The 21841-nt window shown below is 41.5% G+C and overlaps 1 protein-coding gene across 1 annotated transcript in view; it reads right to left on the bottom strand.

The window, feature by feature from the left end:
- Positions 1 to 429: 429 nt before the first annotated feature.
- LOC125400834 (uncharacterized) overlaps positions 430 to 21841 on the bottom strand; it is a 92211-nt gene continuing 70799 nt past the window's right edge. Inside the window, exon 4 of the mRNA XM_087901354.1 lies at positions 430 to 1293. Coding sequence (XP_087757480.1) covers positions 1086 to 1293 — 208 coding nt within the window. The 3' untranslated portion in view covers positions 430 to 1085. The remainder of the gene's footprint in view (positions 1294 to 21841) is intronic.

Below are 21841 nucleotides of genomic sequence, written 5' to 3' on the forward strand. Positions count from 1 at the left end.
ATTTGTTTTCCTGCAGGAAGGAATGTTTGCATGTCTCAGTTGCTAACTCAGATGCCCAAGGCAACCTTCATAACCTCAGACGTGGCCTGTGGCAAAGTCCAGCTGGACTGGACAGAAGTCCAGACACACCTCTCCCCTGTGTGCCGTGTAGTTCACGCCACCTCATTATTATTCTGGATGAGGACTTTCACCGTGTGCCATTTAAATGGACAAGGACCAACTTTCTGCTCTTAGAGAAAATGTTCCACAAACTTCACTATGCCTTCCGAATCTTTTCCCTTTATCTGATTTATCAACTTTCTCTCTCTCCCTTTCTCCTTCTCTTTTTCCCTCCCTCCCTCCCTCCCTCCCTCCCTCCCTCCCTCCCTCCCTCCCTCCCTCCCTCCTTCCTTCCTTCCCCCTCCCTGTCCCCCTCAATGCTTTCTTTTCCATATTTCTAGTTAATCCCCTCCTACCCCACTGCTCTGCTAGCCATTGGCCACTACCATTGCTCTGATCGCCCCTCTGGCTTGGAGCCAGCCCTGAACCTGTGTGACTTCTCTTGACAAAGTCCAATTTCTGCCTCCGCACTGCTCCTGTTTAGGGAGCCCTCCCTCCTGAAGGCAAATGTTACCTTTGATGTGTTATTCCATTAGTTCTGACACTTGCAGAGTGCTAATAAATCAACGGCTTTTGTGTACCCATTAATCTACCCAGGGCACTTTCAAAGCATCCTCCCGATTATTTTGTGAAGCAAAGGCCCTCTGTTTAGAATGTCCTGTTTAACAGGCCTTGTCCACTCACCACGTCAAGCGTGGCATTTCAGAATGCGGGGCCTTGTTAAGAACTGCTTCTCACCTTCGATATGACTCTGAGGCCCCATTTGTAATCACCATAAACCGGAAGAAAGAGTCATAAGGCTACCATCAGCCCTGCCGAGACGGTGGAACAGAAGAGTCTAATTACGGAAATTAAGGTCTGGAAGAGACACGGGTTGTAAGAGAACGATGCGCGAGCACCTTGAGAGCCATCGCCCAAGTATCTCTGGGTTCGGAGAACGGAAATACACTCCCATTAATTAGCCTGCTGTACCAGAAGAGAATAATTTAAATGCAAAAGGCAATCTTGCTGCCCTTCTGATGGGGCAACATTGTCCTCGATTGAAGGATTGGATTTCTGCGCTGGGAAGTCATAGTCTCAGACGTTAAAGAGCAGCAAGGGAAGTTGGAAGAGCGTGACCGGGCGAACGTTTTGCACCGGAGATCTGGTGTTTGGCCCTCTCCTTTCTTTCCATCTCCATCTTCAGCTTTCTCACTGAAAAGGAAGTAAAATCATTTTCATTTTAATGAGTTACCATGAGGATTCAACGTAAGAATTGATGGTCCGGGGACTGATGAGAAAAGTTGCGGGAGTATTGTTACTTCAGAAAGAAGCAATCGCTGGCCACATCCAGACACACGCACACGGGATTTTTTTTACCAAGTGTTTTTCCTCTTCGCCTTGCCATTTAGGCGACTCCGCTGACTGCTATTAAAAGCTTCCCAGCACAATAGCAGTGGGCTATCAACAAAGGAAAGCACACACTTCAGAGAAAGCCATTGAGACCGATGGGCCCCCCACACCCACCCCTGACCCCGAGAATCAGCTCAGTAGCTTGTCCCCTCTTCATTTCCCCTTCCTGTGGCCACACTGAGGGGAAGTTGGTTGCAACCTTTTGCAGATAATGTGACACGGGGCACACAAGAGCGGAAGGGAGAAAAGTGTTTCAACAAAAGCCTGGAACTTGGGTTGAGGTAAATTCAGGAAGGAGAGGGAGAGGAAATGGCAGCCTGCTTGCCAGAGACTAAAGGAAGAAAGTTCTGACCACAGCCCCGGAGCAAAATGCTAGGTCACCTATAATAAGGGCTTTGGTGAAAAACCTTCAACTCAAAGCGAAAGGGGACACAGTGACACAGAGAAGTTTATCGCAGCAACCTTTGAAGCAGTTAAGGCATCAGCTCGCCTTTCTAAAGGAAGTTCTCAGACAAAAGGGGATACCTCTGCACCCCGGGAAGAGGCCCATTGACAGTTACACAGTTAGCTCATCAGTCAATCTTCGGGGCTAAACCTTCATCTTTATGTGAAGCTGTGGGGAAATGGGATTCTAAAGATGAAATGGAGACCAAACACATGTTTCCTCAATTAAATGGCTTTAATTGGTAGCTTCTACTTTTTCCTTTTTTTTTTTAATCCTCCTAAAATTTTCCTATTGGTAAAGACAATGGCAGAATATAGTAACTGATACACAAGGACCAGTTCCCATCTAAAATCAGAAAAAAAAAAAAACCTCAAAAAAAGTCACAACATATTTCAGTGGTTCTCAACCTGTGGGTCACCGCTCCTTTAGGAGCCCATAGACTCTTTCGCAGGGATCACATACCAGATATCCTGCATATAAGATATTTATGTTATGATTCATAACAGCAGCAAAATTACAGTTTTGAAGTAGCAATGAAAATAATTTTATGGTTGGGGGGGTCACCACAGCATGAGGAACTATATTAAAGGATTGTAGCATTAGGATGGTTGAGAACCACGGCTTAAAATTGGAAGATGCAAATGTCATCTAAGGAGATAAATGGAATTTTTTTCCTAAGCAGTAAATACTGCAGCTCTCTTGGCAATAGAATGGTGGACTTCTAGGTAAGATTTCAAGGTCAGCCATGCATCCTAGTAGGCAAACTAGGCTACTACATATGTTCCAACCCTGAAGTGATTGTCTGTCCCTGCTTAAACAGACTAAATATTTACATCCCTGAATTCATGTGTAGAAACACCAGCCTCCACCTTGACGGTATTAAAACAAAGCTGTTACAAGAGTGCCCTGGACCAAGAGGTTGTCTCTCTTATGTAAATGATTCTCAGCAAATTTGTTTTGGTTATTTCTTTCCTTATGCTACATAAGAATCTAAGTTTAAAGCCTAAAGTGCAAAAGAGAGCCTTCCCTAGAAGGTGACCATGTTGTTCTGGGTATCAAATGCCTAGCCTTTGGCACTGTAAAAAAAATCAGTTCCTAATTAAAAGCCACCTTAATATTTTTTATTTCTATAATATCTTGAGCTAAGATACCCACCACGAAGTCTGATTTCAACTCATCAGACGCATAACTCTATATTAATTTAAATTTTTTTCTCCTCAATCATTTCTAAGTGGACTAGCGAGCCTTGTATGAATGCTGTGCAGATGTAAAGGCCTTGCAAAGCACCCTTGCTTAGTCCAGTGGGTTCTCAGTCTTCCCAGTGCTGTATGTGACCGGTAATAAATTCCTCATGTTGCGGTGACCTGAAACCATGAAATTATTTTTATTGCTACTTCATAACTGCAATTTTGCGAACATTATAAACTGTAATATAAACATCTGTATTTTCCGACAGTCATAGATGACCTCTATGGAAAGGTCATTTGACCACCAAAGGGGTCACGGCACACATGTTGGAAAACCACTGGTTTAGACAAAGTTCTGACTTCTACCTTACCTAAGCTGAGGTGCCAGCCTCTCAAAAACAATTTTTGTTTTTGCAAGAGATCGGAAAGTTATTCATTTAGTATAAATCACAATGGAATCATCCTTAGCTTATGTGCCAGAAAGGGAAGGTCTGTCTTTTCAGTCATATTTCCAGTTTATGGGAAAGCAAGTGCAAATAGCTTGGACGTTGTGGTAGCAAACAACAGTCTATCTTCTTTTCCTGTTGGTAAGAAGACTCAATGGTAAATGTTCAGCTGCTCACAAACCTGCCACATGGCGTGTGCTTCAAGTAAGGCACAGGCAGCATCTCTACCGACTTCAGGCCTCGGGCCTGCTGTCGGAGACTCACAACTGACACCTCAGGTTGTAGGGTTCATCAATTCTTTGTTTACTTTCTGTTATCTATGTAAATTCATCAGAAGTGAATGTCAAAGCCAAAATCCCAGTTCTCAAGAGACTGAGGCGAAGAGATTATGGGTTTGAAGTCACCATGATGAAATAGATGCAAGCCTGAACTATAAGGGAGGTCGTGTTACAAAAGAAAAGAAAAAAGAAAAAGAAAGCAAGGAAGGAAGAAAAAGTGAATTTCATACAAGTCAATGACAATGTTACGTGGGGAATAATTCAAGACATTCTTTCAATTCTATTTAAAAGTTTAGTAAATAAGCAAATGCAAACATTTTAATCACCAGGGATACACTCTCATGACTGGATAAATGACTTATAAAATGTTTTATTGGAATGGGCTATGATAGCACATAGATAACACATACGATAACACATATATAACGCCCTAGATTATATTTCATTTAACCTTTATGTTAAAAATGCCAGGCAATTATAGGTAAGTCTCGAGTCATAAAAACTGCAGAAGTGTGTCCCAACTTTATTCCTCCAGTCAGTGCCATGGGTGTTTTGTGTTGGTTCGTGTGTGTTTGTGTGCTCCCGAAGCCTGGATTTACACTGACTTGTGTACAGCCTTTCTTTAAATTATTGCCATCTCTTCCCTCATTGAAGGAGTGATGCTATAGCACAGGAAGGCAATGACCCACTTAATTATCAGCAACGTTTATCATAATATTGTTTCGAACTAGAAGAACACAAATTTTGTCTATGAAGATCCTGATAAAGAAATGTATCCCTCTTTAGCCAGATTGGCTCGCCATTTCTTCCCAATACACAGCCACCTTTCTTCTCCCTGCCAATCTACCCGATTCAGGCCAAACACCCTCCCAAATACTGGAGCAACTGGTACACCCTGCCTTGGAATTTGTTAAAATATGAATGTTTGAAAAAATATATTTAAAAATAATCGTGCTTTATAAGTGGAGGTTGAGTGAGTTTTTATTTTATTTCATTTTATTTTATTTCTTCCTGACATGTATAAAACAAAACAAAGCTGTCTGCAGAAAACTAAAACGCAACCTGAGGCCAAACATGGCTGTGGACATGACTGACTTGCTGAAAACTGCTGAGTTATTTACTTAGGATTTTGTGTTCGATGTAAAAATCCACGTGGATTTCTCTCCAATAGTCAAGCTTCTCTAAAACTACACAAGGCAGGAGTCAGGGGATGATTGGATGGTTGTAAGCTCAGAATCGCCTTTACGTCTCCCCGACTTAAGCAGCTAGGCTTCAGAATTCCTGTTTCACTACACACCCCGCCTCTACTCTGCATTCTTTCCAGGCGAGGTGCTTTTAAAGCTAAGGATGTTTCCCTTCTTTTATGCTTAATATTACACAAGAGTTTGGCCATTCCAGCCAAGCTCATGTCACGCATGACAGTCTGTCTCCATCAGCAATCAGATCATTTCTCTCGAAGAGAACCGACTGCTGTACAGGCAGGCTCGAGATGAAAGGAAGGGTTAAGTTTGCTTCCAATATTAGGGAATGATTCGGAAATAAATGTCGAGGTTAAAAAGTCCAGATGGTAATTCAACTGTATCCTCACTATAAACATGGTTTGATTTATGGGAACTACTAATGGTATCTCAGTTTAGATCTGGGCGGCTTTGCTTTTCCTCGCCCGAGATCTAAATTCATCAGATTCCTTAACTCCTGCTATCAATCCTTCACTACAAAGAGACACCCCTGGTCAAGAATTTGGGAGTATTTTAAAATGCATAAATTGATGAATGCTAACAAGCTTAATCCATGCAAATTACTGTCTGTTGCCGTTATTTATAGCCTGGTGGACAGTTCTTTTTCAAACGATCTTCAGAGAGGTCTGACAATTCACGCGACCAGCGGTGAACCGTCTATTGCCTTTCCCCTCTTTTGTAAGAGATCACACAGAATCAGGTTTCACTTTTTTTTTTTCTGCTTGACATGGGAATTATTAGCTTTCTTGGCTTTGCAAGAGAAAAAAAAAAACGGAAATGTTTATCTCCCGGGGCAAATCTCAAGGAAACAGCATGTTTATCATGTCAAGGGGCTGCAATGCAGAGGCAGCCCCAGGCCCACAAGCTTAACAGAACACAAACTGGAGGAGAAAGTGTCTATGTGATTGAACATCAATGGTACAATAATCCACGTTTAAGAGCCTTCTGGTATCCCTAGACTGTCTTTGTTCTCTGACCTTTGCCGATTAGGTGTCGTGGCTGAAATAATACTAATCTAATTCCTTATTTCCATTTAACTATACTCATTTCACCATGCACTGTCCTGGAGGATGAAGAACCTTCAGCATTCGCTCTTTGTTGCATAGCAAGATAAGTTCCAGGACATAGTGAACCATCCTGATTAGCATCTAATTTGAATATCACATGGGGAAAGAGGAACGTGTGATTCACAAGGTGGTTGGAATGACTGATGAACTTCCATCTGTCTTGTTATGTTGCAGGCTGAAGCCTCTGAGGTCTTCTGTGACCGGTCTAGTCCTTCATTTTGATTATGAAACTGTTAGCAATTCCTAAACAGGGTGAATTTACTCCTGTGTCTTTGTGGTTCCAAGTGGTATCTTAGACATCACTGATTCATTCATTCCATAACCAACAACCCCTTTTTAAGTTGGAGGAACTGTCTAAGTGTGAAAATTATTAAGGACAAAGCACTGCATGGTCTATGCATTCAAGAGAGAGACAAAAGAGTTGGTTGCAATAAACCATCCATCCCTAAGTGGTACATTCAGGATGTCACATGAACATGAAATAAGGGCTTTTTTTCTTGCTGGGCCTAAGGCTATGACCCTCTAGAGTTCAGAAGAACAGACTAGTGTGTGCTGATCAGAAAGACTGGTGTATTTAATTCATTGTCTTTTCATGTATTTGGGAGGAAGTGTAAGTATAATAAAGATGTTTAAACACAGAGACACAGCACTTAATGCTAGGTGTGTGTTTGTGCACGTGTGTGTTGTATAATTAAGGAAAGGCCAATTTATGAACGATGCAAGAACCAAAGGTCTTGAGGTTGGCAGATGGACGATGATGGCGTACTGAATGGATGGAGTGGTTATGGGAATGGAGGAAAGTAGATTAAGAAAACTGATGACAAGCAAGAGACTGATTCAGTAGATCCTTGACTCCTTGGGTCTGAACATAAGACAGGGAGAGGTGTAAAAGTTTCTTGGGTTGTTATCCTGGGAGCCCCAAAGGGTGGGGTAGCTTTGGTAGAAAAAGGAAACTTAGTAAAAATAACACGTTGAGAAGAGAACCATTTTTGGTTGCTTTAGTCTTGTATTTCAGCTGCTCCTGGCACAAACATTTGGGACACTGGAGAGTTCTACGATGGGGTTAGCTTCAGAAAAGTCACCCTGCCTGGATGTTGGTGTTTGGTGAGGGATGTGAGAGCTGAGAACAGTCTGTGGGATAAAGAAGAGAAAAGGAACTGGGGAAATAAAAGTAGGACTTCCATTCTGTTCTAAAAGGTGGTCCTAAGAAACAGAGGAACCATGGAAGGGAATTCATTGCCACAGAAACTAAGGTGAAAGAATATTTCTAGAAGGAGGTAAAGGCAAAGTGTGACACATATTAGGGACACAGGGCTCAGATGAAGAACTGACGATTTTTAAAATGAGTAAGTTTTTGGCGCATGACTGTTTGGCAGTGAGAAAAGATTTCAGAGGCCAGAAGAGGGTAAACAGAAGGACAGGTGGGAAGGACGGAAGAGGCAGAAGGAAGAATGCTAGGCGATGCTTCCAACACAAACTTTGGTTATAAGGGCCCGAAGCTCCTTTGCATCTGTGACATGTTCTTCTCCCAGCTGTTCGAACTCACTGGATTAGATTGAGTTTTTGCAGTCAGAGATTTTAATTTATTTGTCAGTTCTCAGTAACTCTCGTTGTGCCTGGCAATCCACAGCAGATTATTAAATAAATGACTGGGGCAGAAATGATGATCACTTTTTCATTACAATTTTCGCAGGGAAACACCAATTATTTCAATTGAAATTATTTAGGGGCACTGTAGCACAAACCTATGTGACTGGAATTAAGTCTCCACAAGGCCAGGGCAGCATGGATTTAATTACACCTTCAAGGAGAGCCCCCTCTGTTCTCTCTAATGGAAAACCGAGTTTTCGAATAATTAAGAGAATTAAGACTTATGTATGCTAGAATTATTATACCAGGGACAGTCCCACAACACATTCAGCCCCGCCCTGGCAGTGTTGGAAGACCTGAAGGAGATGTCAATGCAGACAGCTTCTCACTTTCTGCCTGATGCTTAGAATCAGTTCCCGGCGAGATCACTACCTCAGAGCACCACCGGAGGCTTCAGGGGCTTGCCAGGCAACCCCTGGATGGTTCGTGTCTCGGAATACATAGCACAGTATGGCACATTTTGCCAAGAACAGATGCTTAAATAGTCTCAACTCCATTTGTTCAAAGAGAAGGGGGTGCAGATAAAAGTGTAGCAAGGACCTGCTTTATTATTTGGGGACCTCTGTGGTTCAGGAGGGACAAGGTGGGTAAAAGATTTGCATGTGACCAGCTCAGAGATATTACACTAAGCAAGGAAGGTCAGAGAGAGAGAGAGAGAGAGAGAGAGAGAGAGAGAGAGGAGTATACTTCAATAATCTCTTTCCATCAAAATATTCTTTAATGTGGTATGTTTATAGTTTGATGATTCTGGGGTGGACGAATTCTCAAACTTTATTGAATGCCTCTAGAATAATCCATCCCACAAGCAGCAGCCACACGCATATTCTGGTCATCCCGTAAGATGCCGCCACCAAGATGGATGAAGCCTTTGATGTCTGACCTAGTGGGGATCTGAAATGTGCCCCCACAGTCCCAGTGTAAACTCTTTGGTCACTGGACTGAAAAGGTATTGAGAAATGGTGGAACCTCTGGGAAATGAGGTCTTTGAGGTGTGCCCTTAAAGGTGGATGGTGGAAGCTTGTCCATTTCTTACATCTGTCTTTCCTTGCTGGATCCCTGACGTGAGTGGCTTCCTCTGTCACACATTCCCGCCAGAAGGGACTGGAAGGCCAGCGGCCGGAAGAAATAGGGACAAGCCACTGTGAAGTCATTCGCCAAAGTAGACTTCTACTCATTTTCAATTTATTGGGCCACACATTTCTTTTTCCACAGGGACTGAAAGCTAACATAATATCCAGACAGAAAATAATCCCGAGTCGCCTCGCATCAGAAAGAAGAGCCTTGTGTGCGCACGCATATTTCCTGATCCAGAGAATATTTCTGTAATCATTGTTAGAGGTATTAGATATATACTAGTTATAAAATGCATAGTCACACATTTTTCTCCAAAGTTCAAGACCCTCCCTGACCTATGGAACTGGTCACATCCTTACACGGGGACACTGTAGCTGTCGTAAACAGCATCACAAGCTTTAAGCTCCACAGGTGGGTCATATTTAGGACCTGAGTGACAAGGGCCCTACGGTATGCCTCGGATGGCTACCTTCCGAGCTTGCTCTCCACATTGTTAATGGAGAAGCAGCTCAAACAATGGAATACACAGCACAGCCGCCTTCGCGTTTGTCAGCTAACAGGAAGTAAAGAGAGAAACTCGCAATCCTATCATGTTTCCAGGAGATCAAAGAGGAGGCGTCCTAGTTTTGCCAAGAAAAGCACAGGCAGCGGACAGTGTTGTTACTACGCAGCTCTGCTATCCTCAGAGGACGTGCTGGATAGAGTAGAAACACTCAGGGGCCTGACAGGTCAATCCTTTCTCCTGATTTCAAAGATTTAACGATTGTGGATATAAAGCAGATTCCAAAGGGTTCCGATGACACGCACAGACATGTAAATTCAATGCTGTCACTATAACTTCCCCCTAAACCTCATCTCCAGAAAATTCTCTTCTCAGTTTCCAGACAAAGATCACTTTCCTCTTTGCTTGGGAGGAAATTTAGTTATTCACTCTTTATATATTTTTATATTGAGCATCCACATAAGCATGCCTAAGCATGTAAGCTGACGTTTGCATAATTTTAAAATTCATACAAACCGTTTGTGCCTGGCATTAGTTACCCACATTTTGTTGGGAAGTCTCATCAAATGCTAGTGTGTAGTGTGGTTTACCCATCTCCTTGTGTGTCCAAGGATTATTATGTAATCATAAGTTACTTATTGATGGGCATTGGCTGTGTTTGGGCTGAAGTTTCTTAATAATATGCTACATTTCTGGGTCTCAGTTACTCAATGTACATTTGAACACATTGTTCAAATATATAGGATATGGTCTATAACCCTAAAACAAATTATTTTCTTTCCCTAATATGTTTCTTAATAAAAATCCATCCATATAATTACAGTGACTATATTGTAATAATTTTCCGAATAAATCCTTTGTCAGTGTTCATTTCCTTTACTGTATATTTATTTCTATTCCTTTATGATTTTCTTTTTTCTCTTCTTTTGAAAGAAAAATTTTCTGTACTTATTTTAGTTTACGACTTCTTATTTTGTTACATTGCATATATAAAGCTGTAAGTTACCCTGTAAGTCTGGCTTTACATGCCCCTCAGCTTTTGTTACCCATACTTCCTGTCTATGATGACCCAAGTACCAATGTAATTGTTATTCTTATTTTGACTTTTTTTTTTCCTTGACTGCTGTGTTTTTCTACCCAGCTTCTGGAATATAGCAGGCACATTTATTTTAAATCCTCTGTCTGGCAATTCCAGTAGCCTATTCCTTGGTGACATGTGTGATGCCTGGGGTTTCGACTATTTTTTCTTTATGTGGCTACTAAGGTTTTATTGTGCTCTATACATTATATATTCAAAATGGTTTGAGGAAATAATGTGAGGCCTAAGTTTTGCTTCTTCCTTCTTTGGCAGTTGTTTCTGCCGGGTACTAGCTATGTTAGCATTCTGGAATTCTCTTCTCTGATTAAGAACAAGAGAAGCTGAGTAGAGAGTCCCTGCGAGAGCCTATCTATGTCCACACAGAAGCTGGGCGTTCTTCATTGGCTCAGCAGTAATGGGAGACCCTAATGCTGGCTTCCAGAGTCTTCTTCCCAATCCTAGAATTGCCTTGGGTAGTTGGGAAGACTGATGAGCGCTCAACCTCTTGACTAATTTGTCCTCAACAACAGCTAAAATGGCAACAAAGTGGCTTCAAATCCCATACTCAACAGCGTTTTCTGAACCTCTATCTTTTCTTGTGTCCTAAGCCTCCTTTTATTTCAGAGTCTGTTAGCAGTGGTATATCCTTAAAGAAAATATATGCCTGGCTTCCCTGCTTATCCTCACCAGCCCAAATTGCCTAGTTCATCATTACTAAAAGCAGAAGGCAAGCCAGTGATATGTGTCTTACCTAATAGAAAGAAAAGACTCTAAGAGTCTCCTTGCTTTAATATGTCAATTTAACCAGCCAACGGAAGTTAGCCGACCTAACTTACTATCCTTGCTGGTCCTGATGCAATTGGATCCTTACTCAATTATACCATTATAGCATATTGCTCTGGGCAACTTTTTCTGTTAGAAGCATATGGTGTTTTTAGTCCTACTGTTGATTCTTTTCCACTGGACTTGTTTAAAACATGCTCGTTTTCAATTTAGAGTCCGGGTTGTACAGGCATTACATTCTGAAACGCCTGGCCAGCTTCCTCAGGAGATGAAATTATGAACTGGACACTTCGATTTGCATAAATGTTCCAGGATTTGTTTTCAGAATTATCCAGTAACCAGTCATTCAAGATTGGAGAGAGGAAATGCACCTGCCTCACCAGACTTGAAATCTCAGATCTTCCTTCCCCGTGGCTATCACAAAACAAAAGAACGAGAGGTTTGGGAAGACAACTCTAAACTTCATGAAACTGTACCAAAGGTTCTTCTGTGTTTTTAGTGAAAGCTCATAAGGCTATGAGCCTTGTGCTTATATATATACCCCAATAGGATAGATTTATAAAACCTCTGTGGAACTGCCAAAACAAGTGAGGGAAAGAAATTTGTTTAGGAAGGTTAACAAAGCCAGGCTTGGTGATGAATACTTTTAATCCCAGTCCTCTGGAGGCAAAGGCAGAAGGATCTCTGTGAGTTCGAGGCCAGCCTGGTCTATAAAGCAAGTTCAAGGACAGCTACGGTTGTTACACAGAGAAATCCTGTCTTGAAACAAACAAACAAAAAGTGGTTAGAAAAGAGACCCTTATTGTGCTTTTGCTTACAAAATTTGTATTTTTAGATACATGGACTACTTCTAAATGTGTGTGGATGCGTGTGTGTGTTTGTCTATGTGTATGTCCTTATTTGGGTGCACACATATGTCATGTTCATGTGGAAGCCAGAGTCGAGTGCACTTACACACAAACTTCACCAGCTCCACGATACCCATAGCCCAATTTTTCTGTTTTTAAACGCTTTTTTTCTCTTGAACATCCTGATACATTTAGAGAAATGTTTTTTCCTTCCCTATATGTATATGCGATCTGCAATGATCTTCCTTTCATGGTCAAAACCTTTGATCCAGATGTGGAAGAAGTGTTCATCTGGGCATTGAGTTCTCTCTGGGAAGGGCAGGAGGCCCACCCCCAGGCTGGCTGTCTCCTACTCTTTCCCCTGCTCTGTTTGTCTACAGCATGTGTGTCAAAGTGTGGTACGCTGTATGTAGTCTACTTTAGAATCCCCTCTTCCAAGATCTCAGACATTGGCTCTCACACCTCTCTACCAACTATGTATTTCTGCCTCAGCTGCATGTGATCTCATGGCCTTGGCAAGTGAGGGAATAGAGCGCGCAGAAGATGAACCAAGGTCGGGACTCCACCTAAGCAGCACTGGGGAAGTTGTCATCTGTGTGGAGTGGGGCTATTCAGGGATGCCACTGTGTGGAAGTCACCTATGATCTTTTTTAAAAAGCCCACACACTTGCTTCTGTAAACAGGATCAATGAGCTCCTTGGTTCACCAAGCTGGACTTCGGTGGAATCATTTCTTTGTTTTTTTTTTTTTTTCACTCTATTTGGGCGGGGGGTGGATATTTGTAAATATCTATTCAGCAAAATTTCATGCAACAATTTATGAGAATCTCAGGTAATGATTCATTATTTAGAGAGGTTGTTGGGCGTGGCAGAGAAGAGAGTCCTCTATGATTGACATGGGTTCCTGAGTTTATTATACCTCCACCAGTTCTAGGGATCTAGCTTAGTACCCTGCCTATATATGGTGGACCATTTATCCACTGAGTGACATCCTCATCCTAGAGACCTTATTAAAAGTGTTCCCACGACTGCAGGGTGCAGCCATAATGGATGAGATAGAGACCAGATGGGAGGCTGCGCCACTCTGCAAGACTGAATGTGATATGGTATGAATTAGGAAAGGGTTTGGCATGAAGAAGAAAGGTACCATTTGAAATACTTAAGGAGGAAGTAACGAACCAAAGGCCCAAGCACAGAGGGATGTAGGATGGCAGCTGTGGGACACAGCTGACCTTCAGGCCATGATAAGACCATATGAGACTGAATCGTACCATCGACATGGAAGAGCTATTTAGCCAAGTAAAGGTCCTTAGTTTTGCTTTTCAGACACACTCAGAACTTTTCAGGAAAGGCAGAATGACTGTAGACTGAATCCAGAGGTTCCAGCAGTTTCTTCTTTTCCTGAATTCATGAAAATTCTCCTGTGGGCCTTACTAATTAATCCCCGAACGTGCTGGCTTACTTGAGCCCTCCTTGAATGAAATCAAACAAATGCCGTGTGTTCATTGAAATGGACTTTTGTATTAGGGTTATTAGCCATCATGCTATCAGCAAAGGAGGTTTGGTGGCACTGTTACAAAGCAAGGGCAAAGCTGGCAATTGTCCCTCAAGGAAGAGTTCCTGGTTACGTGTTGGAGCAGGTCACTCCGGCTGTTCATCAGCCATTTTCATGGGTAGAAGAAGCTCACTGGTCGTCTGTTTTCAGGCGTCTGATTTAGCCCCAGGCTGTGTGTTCTTTATTTTTTTTCCTCTACCAATTTCTACACAAACCAAGCAAGGGAAACCTAACAAGTTTTGCTGTTATTGCAGTGCATATTAAATGAATTAAACCGAGGGAGTCCACCTCATGGATAGACTAGGAAAAGAAATCGTAAATATGGAGGAGCAGTAAATTGTCCCATACGCACATAACACACAGACTTGTTTGTTCTAGAAAGCAGAAGAAGGAAGGTCTCCTTCAGGCAGAGCTCATGTGGCCCACTCTGCAGAGGGGACAGATGAGGAGTGAGCATGCTTGTGGCTTTATGATGACCTCCCAGCATCGCTGAGAGCTGGTCAGTACCAGGCTCTGTAACAGGCCTATTCCACAGAGTAGTAGCTCAATTGAGAAAGTATGCAGGCAATTCAATAAGAGCTCAATTCTTACTGAATATGGAACTCAACTTTGAGAATTAAAGAAAATACTGCCCTTCCCTCTGTCACAGAGGAATCTATTCTACTGAAGAAGCCAGAAAACATTTAGAGGACCAAGGTTGAATTCAACTACCCACAGAGGAGTATTTGAGGCTCACTCGCAGTGGAAGCTAGTTAATCAGCCCATTACCCTGTTCTCCTCAGTCTCTGAATAAGAAAAACTGCAATCAGGGGTTCTGTTTCTTCGATTTTTGTTTTGTGTTTTTTTAATGAAAAAAGTAGTCAAATTACACCCACCTTAAAAAAAACAAGAAACTGAACCCATTGTTCATCTGAACATCATTATTTGAGTTCAGTTGAAAAAAAGATTGTTGGATGATATGTAAAGGTATGGCTGAATAATCTCCTGCCTACAAAGTAGGAAGCAAGGAGGAAGTGAAATTCCAAAGCCCAATAAGATCATGCAAGTCTTCCTGCTGATTCTCCTGTGGGAACCAACCGAGATAACTAAAGCAAATCAAACCTCCTTAGAAAATGCAAAATTCTCAGAAAACCCACTGTCAGGTGTTCTAGTCTTCAGGTGTAGGGTTGGAAAACCTGAAATTTGTTCCATTGAGTTTGGAAAGCTGTCCCATGTAGTCTGTTACTTAGACTACTTGGAATGAAATTTTGCACGCATGTTGCCCAAATTCATTGTAAAGACCCTGCTTTGTAGTATTTACAAGAGGCCTAGTTTCTGTTCTTCCCTCTATAGGTGTTAATTTAGGCCATCTGCCAGGAACATACAGTGTTTGTTGGATATTAGGGAGGGTTATGCTAATATTGAAGTTATGTCTCTGCCTCCAAGATTATAGCTAGGTGGTAATAAATAGGGCAAAAGACTCAGGGCCTTGAAACATCAGATGAAAAACTGTAAAACATGAAGCTCCTTCTGGGAGAGGAGGAAGAGTGTAACCTACATGTTTTAAGTATACAGAAAAAAATGCATGTGTTCAAGACATATCCACACCCCTCCAAGAAAGCAAGTTTTGAAGAAATGGAAGCTTGTGTAAATTTTGTGCCTTCTTTGTTTCTGTCAGCTCTGGCCTTGAATAGTTGGGGCTGTGGTAGAATCCAGGGAGCTCAGAAGGCAGGAGCATCAGAACAGTTCTGTGCAAATGACGGGAGCAGGGCAGACAGGCAGCTGAGCTCCGCTTTGGCCCTTGTCGTCCGAGTCACAAAGGCTGCCTGTTCGTGTTTCCTAAGAAGCAACTCCCCCTTTCTGAAAGTGAACGATGGTAGCAGAAGTTCCCAGTGACGCCTTCAGAGAGGCCTGAAGATGGAAAAATAAAAATCAATTTGCTTAAGAGGTAAATATAAACTTTTCAGTTCTTCTACAAAGTAAGTATTTAATGCTGATAAAGAACTGTCAATATAAAATTATAGGACCTAGGACATGAAATTGATTTCTTACTTCTTAAAATACTTTATGTGCTAAAGATCCACACTGGTACGAATGTATGCTCAATATATCATTATTTCCCATTTTGTATATTGAAATACAAAAGTTAGAATATGTAAATACTCTCTGTTGGAAATATGTGCATTAAAAATACATGCATTTATAAATTGAATTTATATATTGATAAGAAACAGTGGAAAGAGAGAGAGAACATAGTTATTTGAAGAATGGTATAAAAGAAATACCTTTGCCCTAAACCAAAGCTTGGTCATACTGTCCTTCTCATGGAAAATCAATGTTTTTTTCAGAGATAAACTGAATATATGTAGGCACCGAAGGAAAAGTGATAGGATAAGCCACAGCATCCTTAATTGAGAAGAGAAATTACTACAAGCTACCAGAATCGGGGAAGGCCTTCCATCTTCCCCACCCTGGGTCCTCCGTTTTCTGCACCTACTACAATGTGGATTTATGTTGGCCACAATATCACCCACGGTATCACGAGTAGAGTATAAAGCGCCATATTGGGCTACCATATGGCTACTAACCTCCGACGTCGGTTGCAACTATCAATGTAGAAATCTGAGAGCAGAATGTGCCTCGGGATAGAACCAGATCTCGCTCAAGCATGTTATATAATTGGCTGTAGTGAGAAGCTAAGAAAAAAAAATGTCTCGGAACCAGATGGATTTGAAGTGTTCCATTATTCATAAACACTTTTTTTTTCCTTTTTGCAACTGTACTTCTCTCCATTCCCAAATTTTCCGCCACAGAAAATTGCTGAAGAAGGTGTGAAAACGGACAAGAAAAAAAAAAAAAAGTCACCCCTCCTTGTCTGCCTTTCTAGAAGATAGCCTGCCACCCCAGCATCTGCAGAGCCAGAGGCAATGGCTGGGGCGGTTGGTTTGGGGGACCATACCTGCTTGTCTGTGTTGTATGTGAATATGTATTTGAGAGGGGACATTCAGGGGGAGGCCAGAGAGGCTTGTCCTGAACATGGCCACAGGTAATCCCAGGGTTTCCGAGCTGTGCCATTGTGAAATCCATTGTCTCCAAACCTTAAAATGCCTTTTCTGTATTCTCTCCTGTCTGTCCTACAGCCCCAAGCCCCACCTGACGATCAGCGATGGCAAAGCCATCTATTGAAGGTGGGACATTTCCAGTTTAATAAAATAGGAAAGAAAGGCCTCTTCAACAGTAGATAGAAGCCAAGAGATGTCAGAAAACCTTCCCAGACCGGGAGCTTTGACTTTGGTAGTCAACATGCAGGATGGAATCGCAGAGAGGAGTGCCCATTTTTAAGGGCATCTTCCTGCGGTCACGGGATGAAACAGCTGCCCACACTCTGCAGACTGTTCCGTGGTAAGAGGAGAGCCAGACTCCTATCTATCGTGGCAGCCACGAGACACTATCACTCTTAAAAGGTTTCCATATAGCCTCGGGGTGTTGAGAACGCACCTATGAAGGACATTAATTACTTTGCTTTGTATGATTTATGTAGAGACTCTGTTCAAATTAGTAGGTTTGATGTTGGCCCTATTCAATGAGCGTGAAAGATTAGTTCGCTACGTGTTTTCATACCTGACTGTTTCTCATTCCAACTTTAGGTCATGACTTCTAAGTTGATAATGGATAGAACTGAGTACAAACCATAAATAAGAGGTTTAGGCATGATGAAATTAAATGATCATAGTTATAAAACAGCGCACATGGGGTTGGGTTGCTGGTGAAGTTTTAGAGTTCTAAAGAATTTTACATATGTGAGCCTCTGTGATATAGAAGCTCCTGCCTTTGTATGTTTTAGACCGACGATAGTTCACAAATGACTTAGATATAACTTAAGAAAAGATTTTTTTTCCCAGAAAATTGACCTGCTCCATCGACGTCTGCTGAAGTTCTCTCTGACATACCTCTTGAGAATAGCCACTCTTGCAGACTTCCAGGTTGAGCAATGGCCCACGACCCTTCTGCCATCCGAGGGATTTCCCAGGGACCTTTGCCACTCATATATTCTCTTGGTATTTACTTCCCATGACATGTTTGAGCTCCACTCTACAGCAGTGCTTAAAATATCTCAACCCTTTTTGGCCTGGGAGAAGTTTTAGAGACTGTCACATTTAATCTTCTCTTCCTGTAACTAAGGGACACAGAGCGACTTGCCTAGGGTCAAAACCTATCCATGAAACTGGGGCGGGAAACAAAGTACGCAGTTTCTCTTCAGAAAAAAACTGCACCATCCTACTACGGCCTGATTTGTGACATTATCCAAGTGTTTTGGTTAGGGTTTCTTTTCTAAATGATTTATAAGATCTTGGATGGTTGGGAACATTTTGTAGGGCTTTCTCTTCACCTTCCCATGGAAGGTTAGAAACACGTATAAAGAAACAGTAGCATTGTTCAATGCGTTGGGTAAGGATGGAGAATATACTTCTTAAATTCAAGAAGAATTCACAGACTAAAGTAACCATTTTAAAGTCTACTGTTCAGTGACGTTTAGCACATTTCATAATGTCCCACATGCCCTGCCTTACTCTGTCTCCAAATGTTTTTATTAACCCTAAGACACCCTCTGTCTAATAAGAAGTTACTCGCTGCTATCTTCCTTTCTAGCCCCAGGAAATGACCAATCTGCTTTCTTCCGCTGCAAATATGTCTATTCTGGACATTTCATAAAGACAGAAGCATCCACAGGATGACCTTGTGTGTCTGGTTTCTTTCACATAGTTTAGTGTTTTGGAGACCCAGCTATATGGCAGCATGTATTACTCCTTCATTTCTTTTTATAGCTAAAAAGTAACCCTCGATATTTATATATCATAGTTGATTTATCTATCTATCTGTTAATGGACATTTAAGATTGTTTCTCTTTTGACTTATTAATAGTACTCCATGAGCACATGTGTAGAAGCATTTGAGAAGCTAGCTTCAGTTCTGTTGGATCTGCATCCCCAGGACTGGAATTGCTGGTTCATATGGTATTTCTAAGTTTAGCTTTCTGAAGACGTGACCATTTTTAGTGTAATGGCTGGATCATTTGTTATGAGGCAGTCAACTTAAGCAAAATAAATTATAAAATGCCGTGTGATTGTTGTACATGAAAACAGCCCCTTGAACTTTCACAAAGAAATAGTCTACGCTTTGATGTTTATCAACTTTCTCTGTTTACAACTGATATAGATGGATTCCATAGCATGATTTTCTCAGGGTGTATTCCGTTCACAGATGGCAACAAGTTCATATCAGTGTCTCCCATTCTAATCTGCCAGCTAAATAGTAGCACCACTATGCCCTACTGCAGTGTGATGTAGGGTGTGTGGTACCTGTATTGCCATAGGCATACACAGTAGCATAGGTTAAGGAAGATTAAACCTTTCTGATTGAAAGAGTTATACACTCCATCCTCCTATTCACATACATTTTTGGGGATTCAAACATCTTCATCCCTGTAGCCAGTTAACAATGACATCATCCCTGTCATTTCACACGAGCCCTTGAGACGGCCTTCGGAGGGGTTCCTAAAGGTAGGCGATGAAGTGAATGATTCCATGGATAAATGAAACTGACATGTTTGAAAAAAAAATGCACAAATAGCACGAAGAGTAAGCACCAAGTCATGATATATAGAAAAATTAGCTAGGGAAAATTAGGACAAAGTTTAAAGCAGATTCGGGGCGGGGGCGGGGGGGGGAAGGACCTAACTACAATGCAGAGCAGAAATAAAGGGTCAAACCTCGGAATGTGGAAAGCAGGTTGACAAACTACTTTGGGAAAGGAGGTTATGCGTCAGAGGAATATGAGTTTATGATAATGGTCTTGTATCCATTTGTTGAAAGTTATCCTAAAAACTTGGTTTGGGAGAGATGTAGGATCTTCATTGGGGCAAAGATGAGGGAATGTGAACCCCAATTACTCCTGCATGGAAGGCTGGTGTGTATGGAGACTTCAAATGGTACTACAGAAGGATCTGAAGCAAGTCAGAGCCAAAGGAACTGAAGTGAGATGGCAGAATCTCGATGATAATCGCCAGACGCTTTGGGGGCTGAAATGCTTTGGACTTTAGAGGGAGGAGATGAAGGGTTCAAGATAACCATGGGGTATCAAGGGTAGGAGACCGAATGACTGTGGAAACTCTTCATAAAGTTAGTTTATCCAGGGCAAGAGGGATCAGACGACTGCAGAGTGTACTGAGGGAAAACTCCTATGTCATCTCTTCAGGACAGAGTCCATGTCTACATGAACTTGCCCAAATAAAATATTTGGAATGTTGTTTTAATAAGATCGTACTTGATGTCTGAAATAAATGAGGCATTGGTGGAAATGTGATCAGGTCTCCATATTGGCGACATATACTGTATGATGCCCAGCTTGAACTTGGATATATTTATTACCATGAACTCCAGATCTAAAACTGATAAAGCCCCTTATGTATCTTGCCTCCTTTTCTTTGTTCTTTCTTTTTCATCCCAAAGCAATAATGACAGTGGCAGGGCTACATCTCGTGATAAATTCTGAGAAATTTTAGGAATGGCTAGCAGAGTTCAAAGGCTTCACGTATAGTGAAACAATGAGAAACACTAAACCCAAACTATTTTGATCAGCATATGTTGCATGCATATAATAAAAATTTAATGTCCCATTCATCTATAAAACAATTGCTATGAATCAAAAATAAAATAATTCAGTAAGTTATTTTAATAAAACCAACATTGAGCAACATATGAATTTTTGGGGGATGGTGGCATTTCAAGATAGGGTTTTTGTGTGTAACAGCCCTGGCAATTCTGGAACTTACATTGTTGACCAGGCTGAAGTGAAATTCACAAAGATTTGCTTACTCTACCTATAGAGTATTAGGATTAAAGGTGTGCCCACACACCCAAACAATATTTAAATATTATCCACTCTGCACATTCCACAGAGCTGTGAATCTTCCACCTTAAAATCCTGATTCAAGATCCTGTCTGCACTTAGAATGAGTTTTCTCTGAAACCAATAGGGTAATAGCTCACCTGGTTAGGGTTTATGAGATTTTTGGGAGTTGGTTCTTCAGGGTTGATACTTGAGGCTCCATAAGAGGGGAAAAATCAGTGAACACATCACTTGGCTTAATTTGACATAAAGAACAATGTGGTTATTTCCAATATATATAAGAGTGTGGATGCCAAAAAAAAAACAAATGGCTATGAACTCCTAGCAAAGAAATAGGTATCATATGTATTTGGGTATCTCCCAATCCACTGTACCACCTTTGTAGGCAACAATAAAATATTGCTTAAAAGAAATTTCCACCAATTGGTTTCTCCTGTTCCTGATGACAGGTTAGAAATTGTTATACAGTAGAGCCAAGGGTCCCCAATCCCATGTGGACAATCCTAGAGATGCTGTAGTCCCTGAATAAAAGCAAAAATGTAACCAAAAGACAAGATTCTTAAATGATTTCTCTGTATAAAGACACTTAGTGGAGATGGTATTGCTTAACCTTCATAGAAGATACATTACTACTTATACCACTTGATGGAAAGCTCAAGCTCAGAGAAGCATAAATTCACAGGTGAGATATTATTAACTAGAGCAATATTATTTATCATAAAGCTTTTGGAGAATGTTTCTGGAGTAAAGGAAATGAAGAAGAAAGTTCTAAAGAATAGAGGTGAGTTCCAAGAAAAAGATCTAAGAAAAGAGCGACGCGATTGTGGCGCACGCCTTTAACCCCAGCACACGGGAGGCCGAAGCAGACGGATCTCTGTGAGTTTGAGGCCAGCCTGTTTTAAAAGAGCTAGTTCCAGGACAGGACAGGCTCCAAAGCTACAGAGAAACCCTGTCTTGAAAAACAACAACAACAGCAGCAAGAATAGGAATACTGAAACATACTCTGCACGGGGAAAAACCAAGAAAACATAGATTCAAAGAAGGCATGACTCAAAAGACACGGAAGCTTCACGAGGGAGCGTGTAAAAGAACATTTTTGTATTAGTCATACCAGAAAAAAAGGCTGTACAGGGTGGAAATTGGGGAATTAGAAAGGGAAGGTATCACCAATTTTTTAAAAAGTCATCCTAGAAAGTAAACTCAAACATGTGAGTTTAGGGAGGCATTGGCTTGGTAGCTGAGAGAGGGTGGGCAAAGTGATGGATAGAGGAAGGGGGTGGGAAGAAAGACCTGAGACCAGAGGCTCAGGTCA

This window comes from Myodes glareolus, chromosome 24 (genome assembly GCF_982192425.1).
Source record: "Myodes glareolus chromosome 24, mMyoGla1.1, whole genome shotgun sequence".
In the NCBI taxonomy this organism is placed as follows: domain Eukaryota; kingdom Metazoa; phylum Chordata; class Mammalia; order Rodentia; family Cricetidae; genus Myodes; species Myodes glareolus.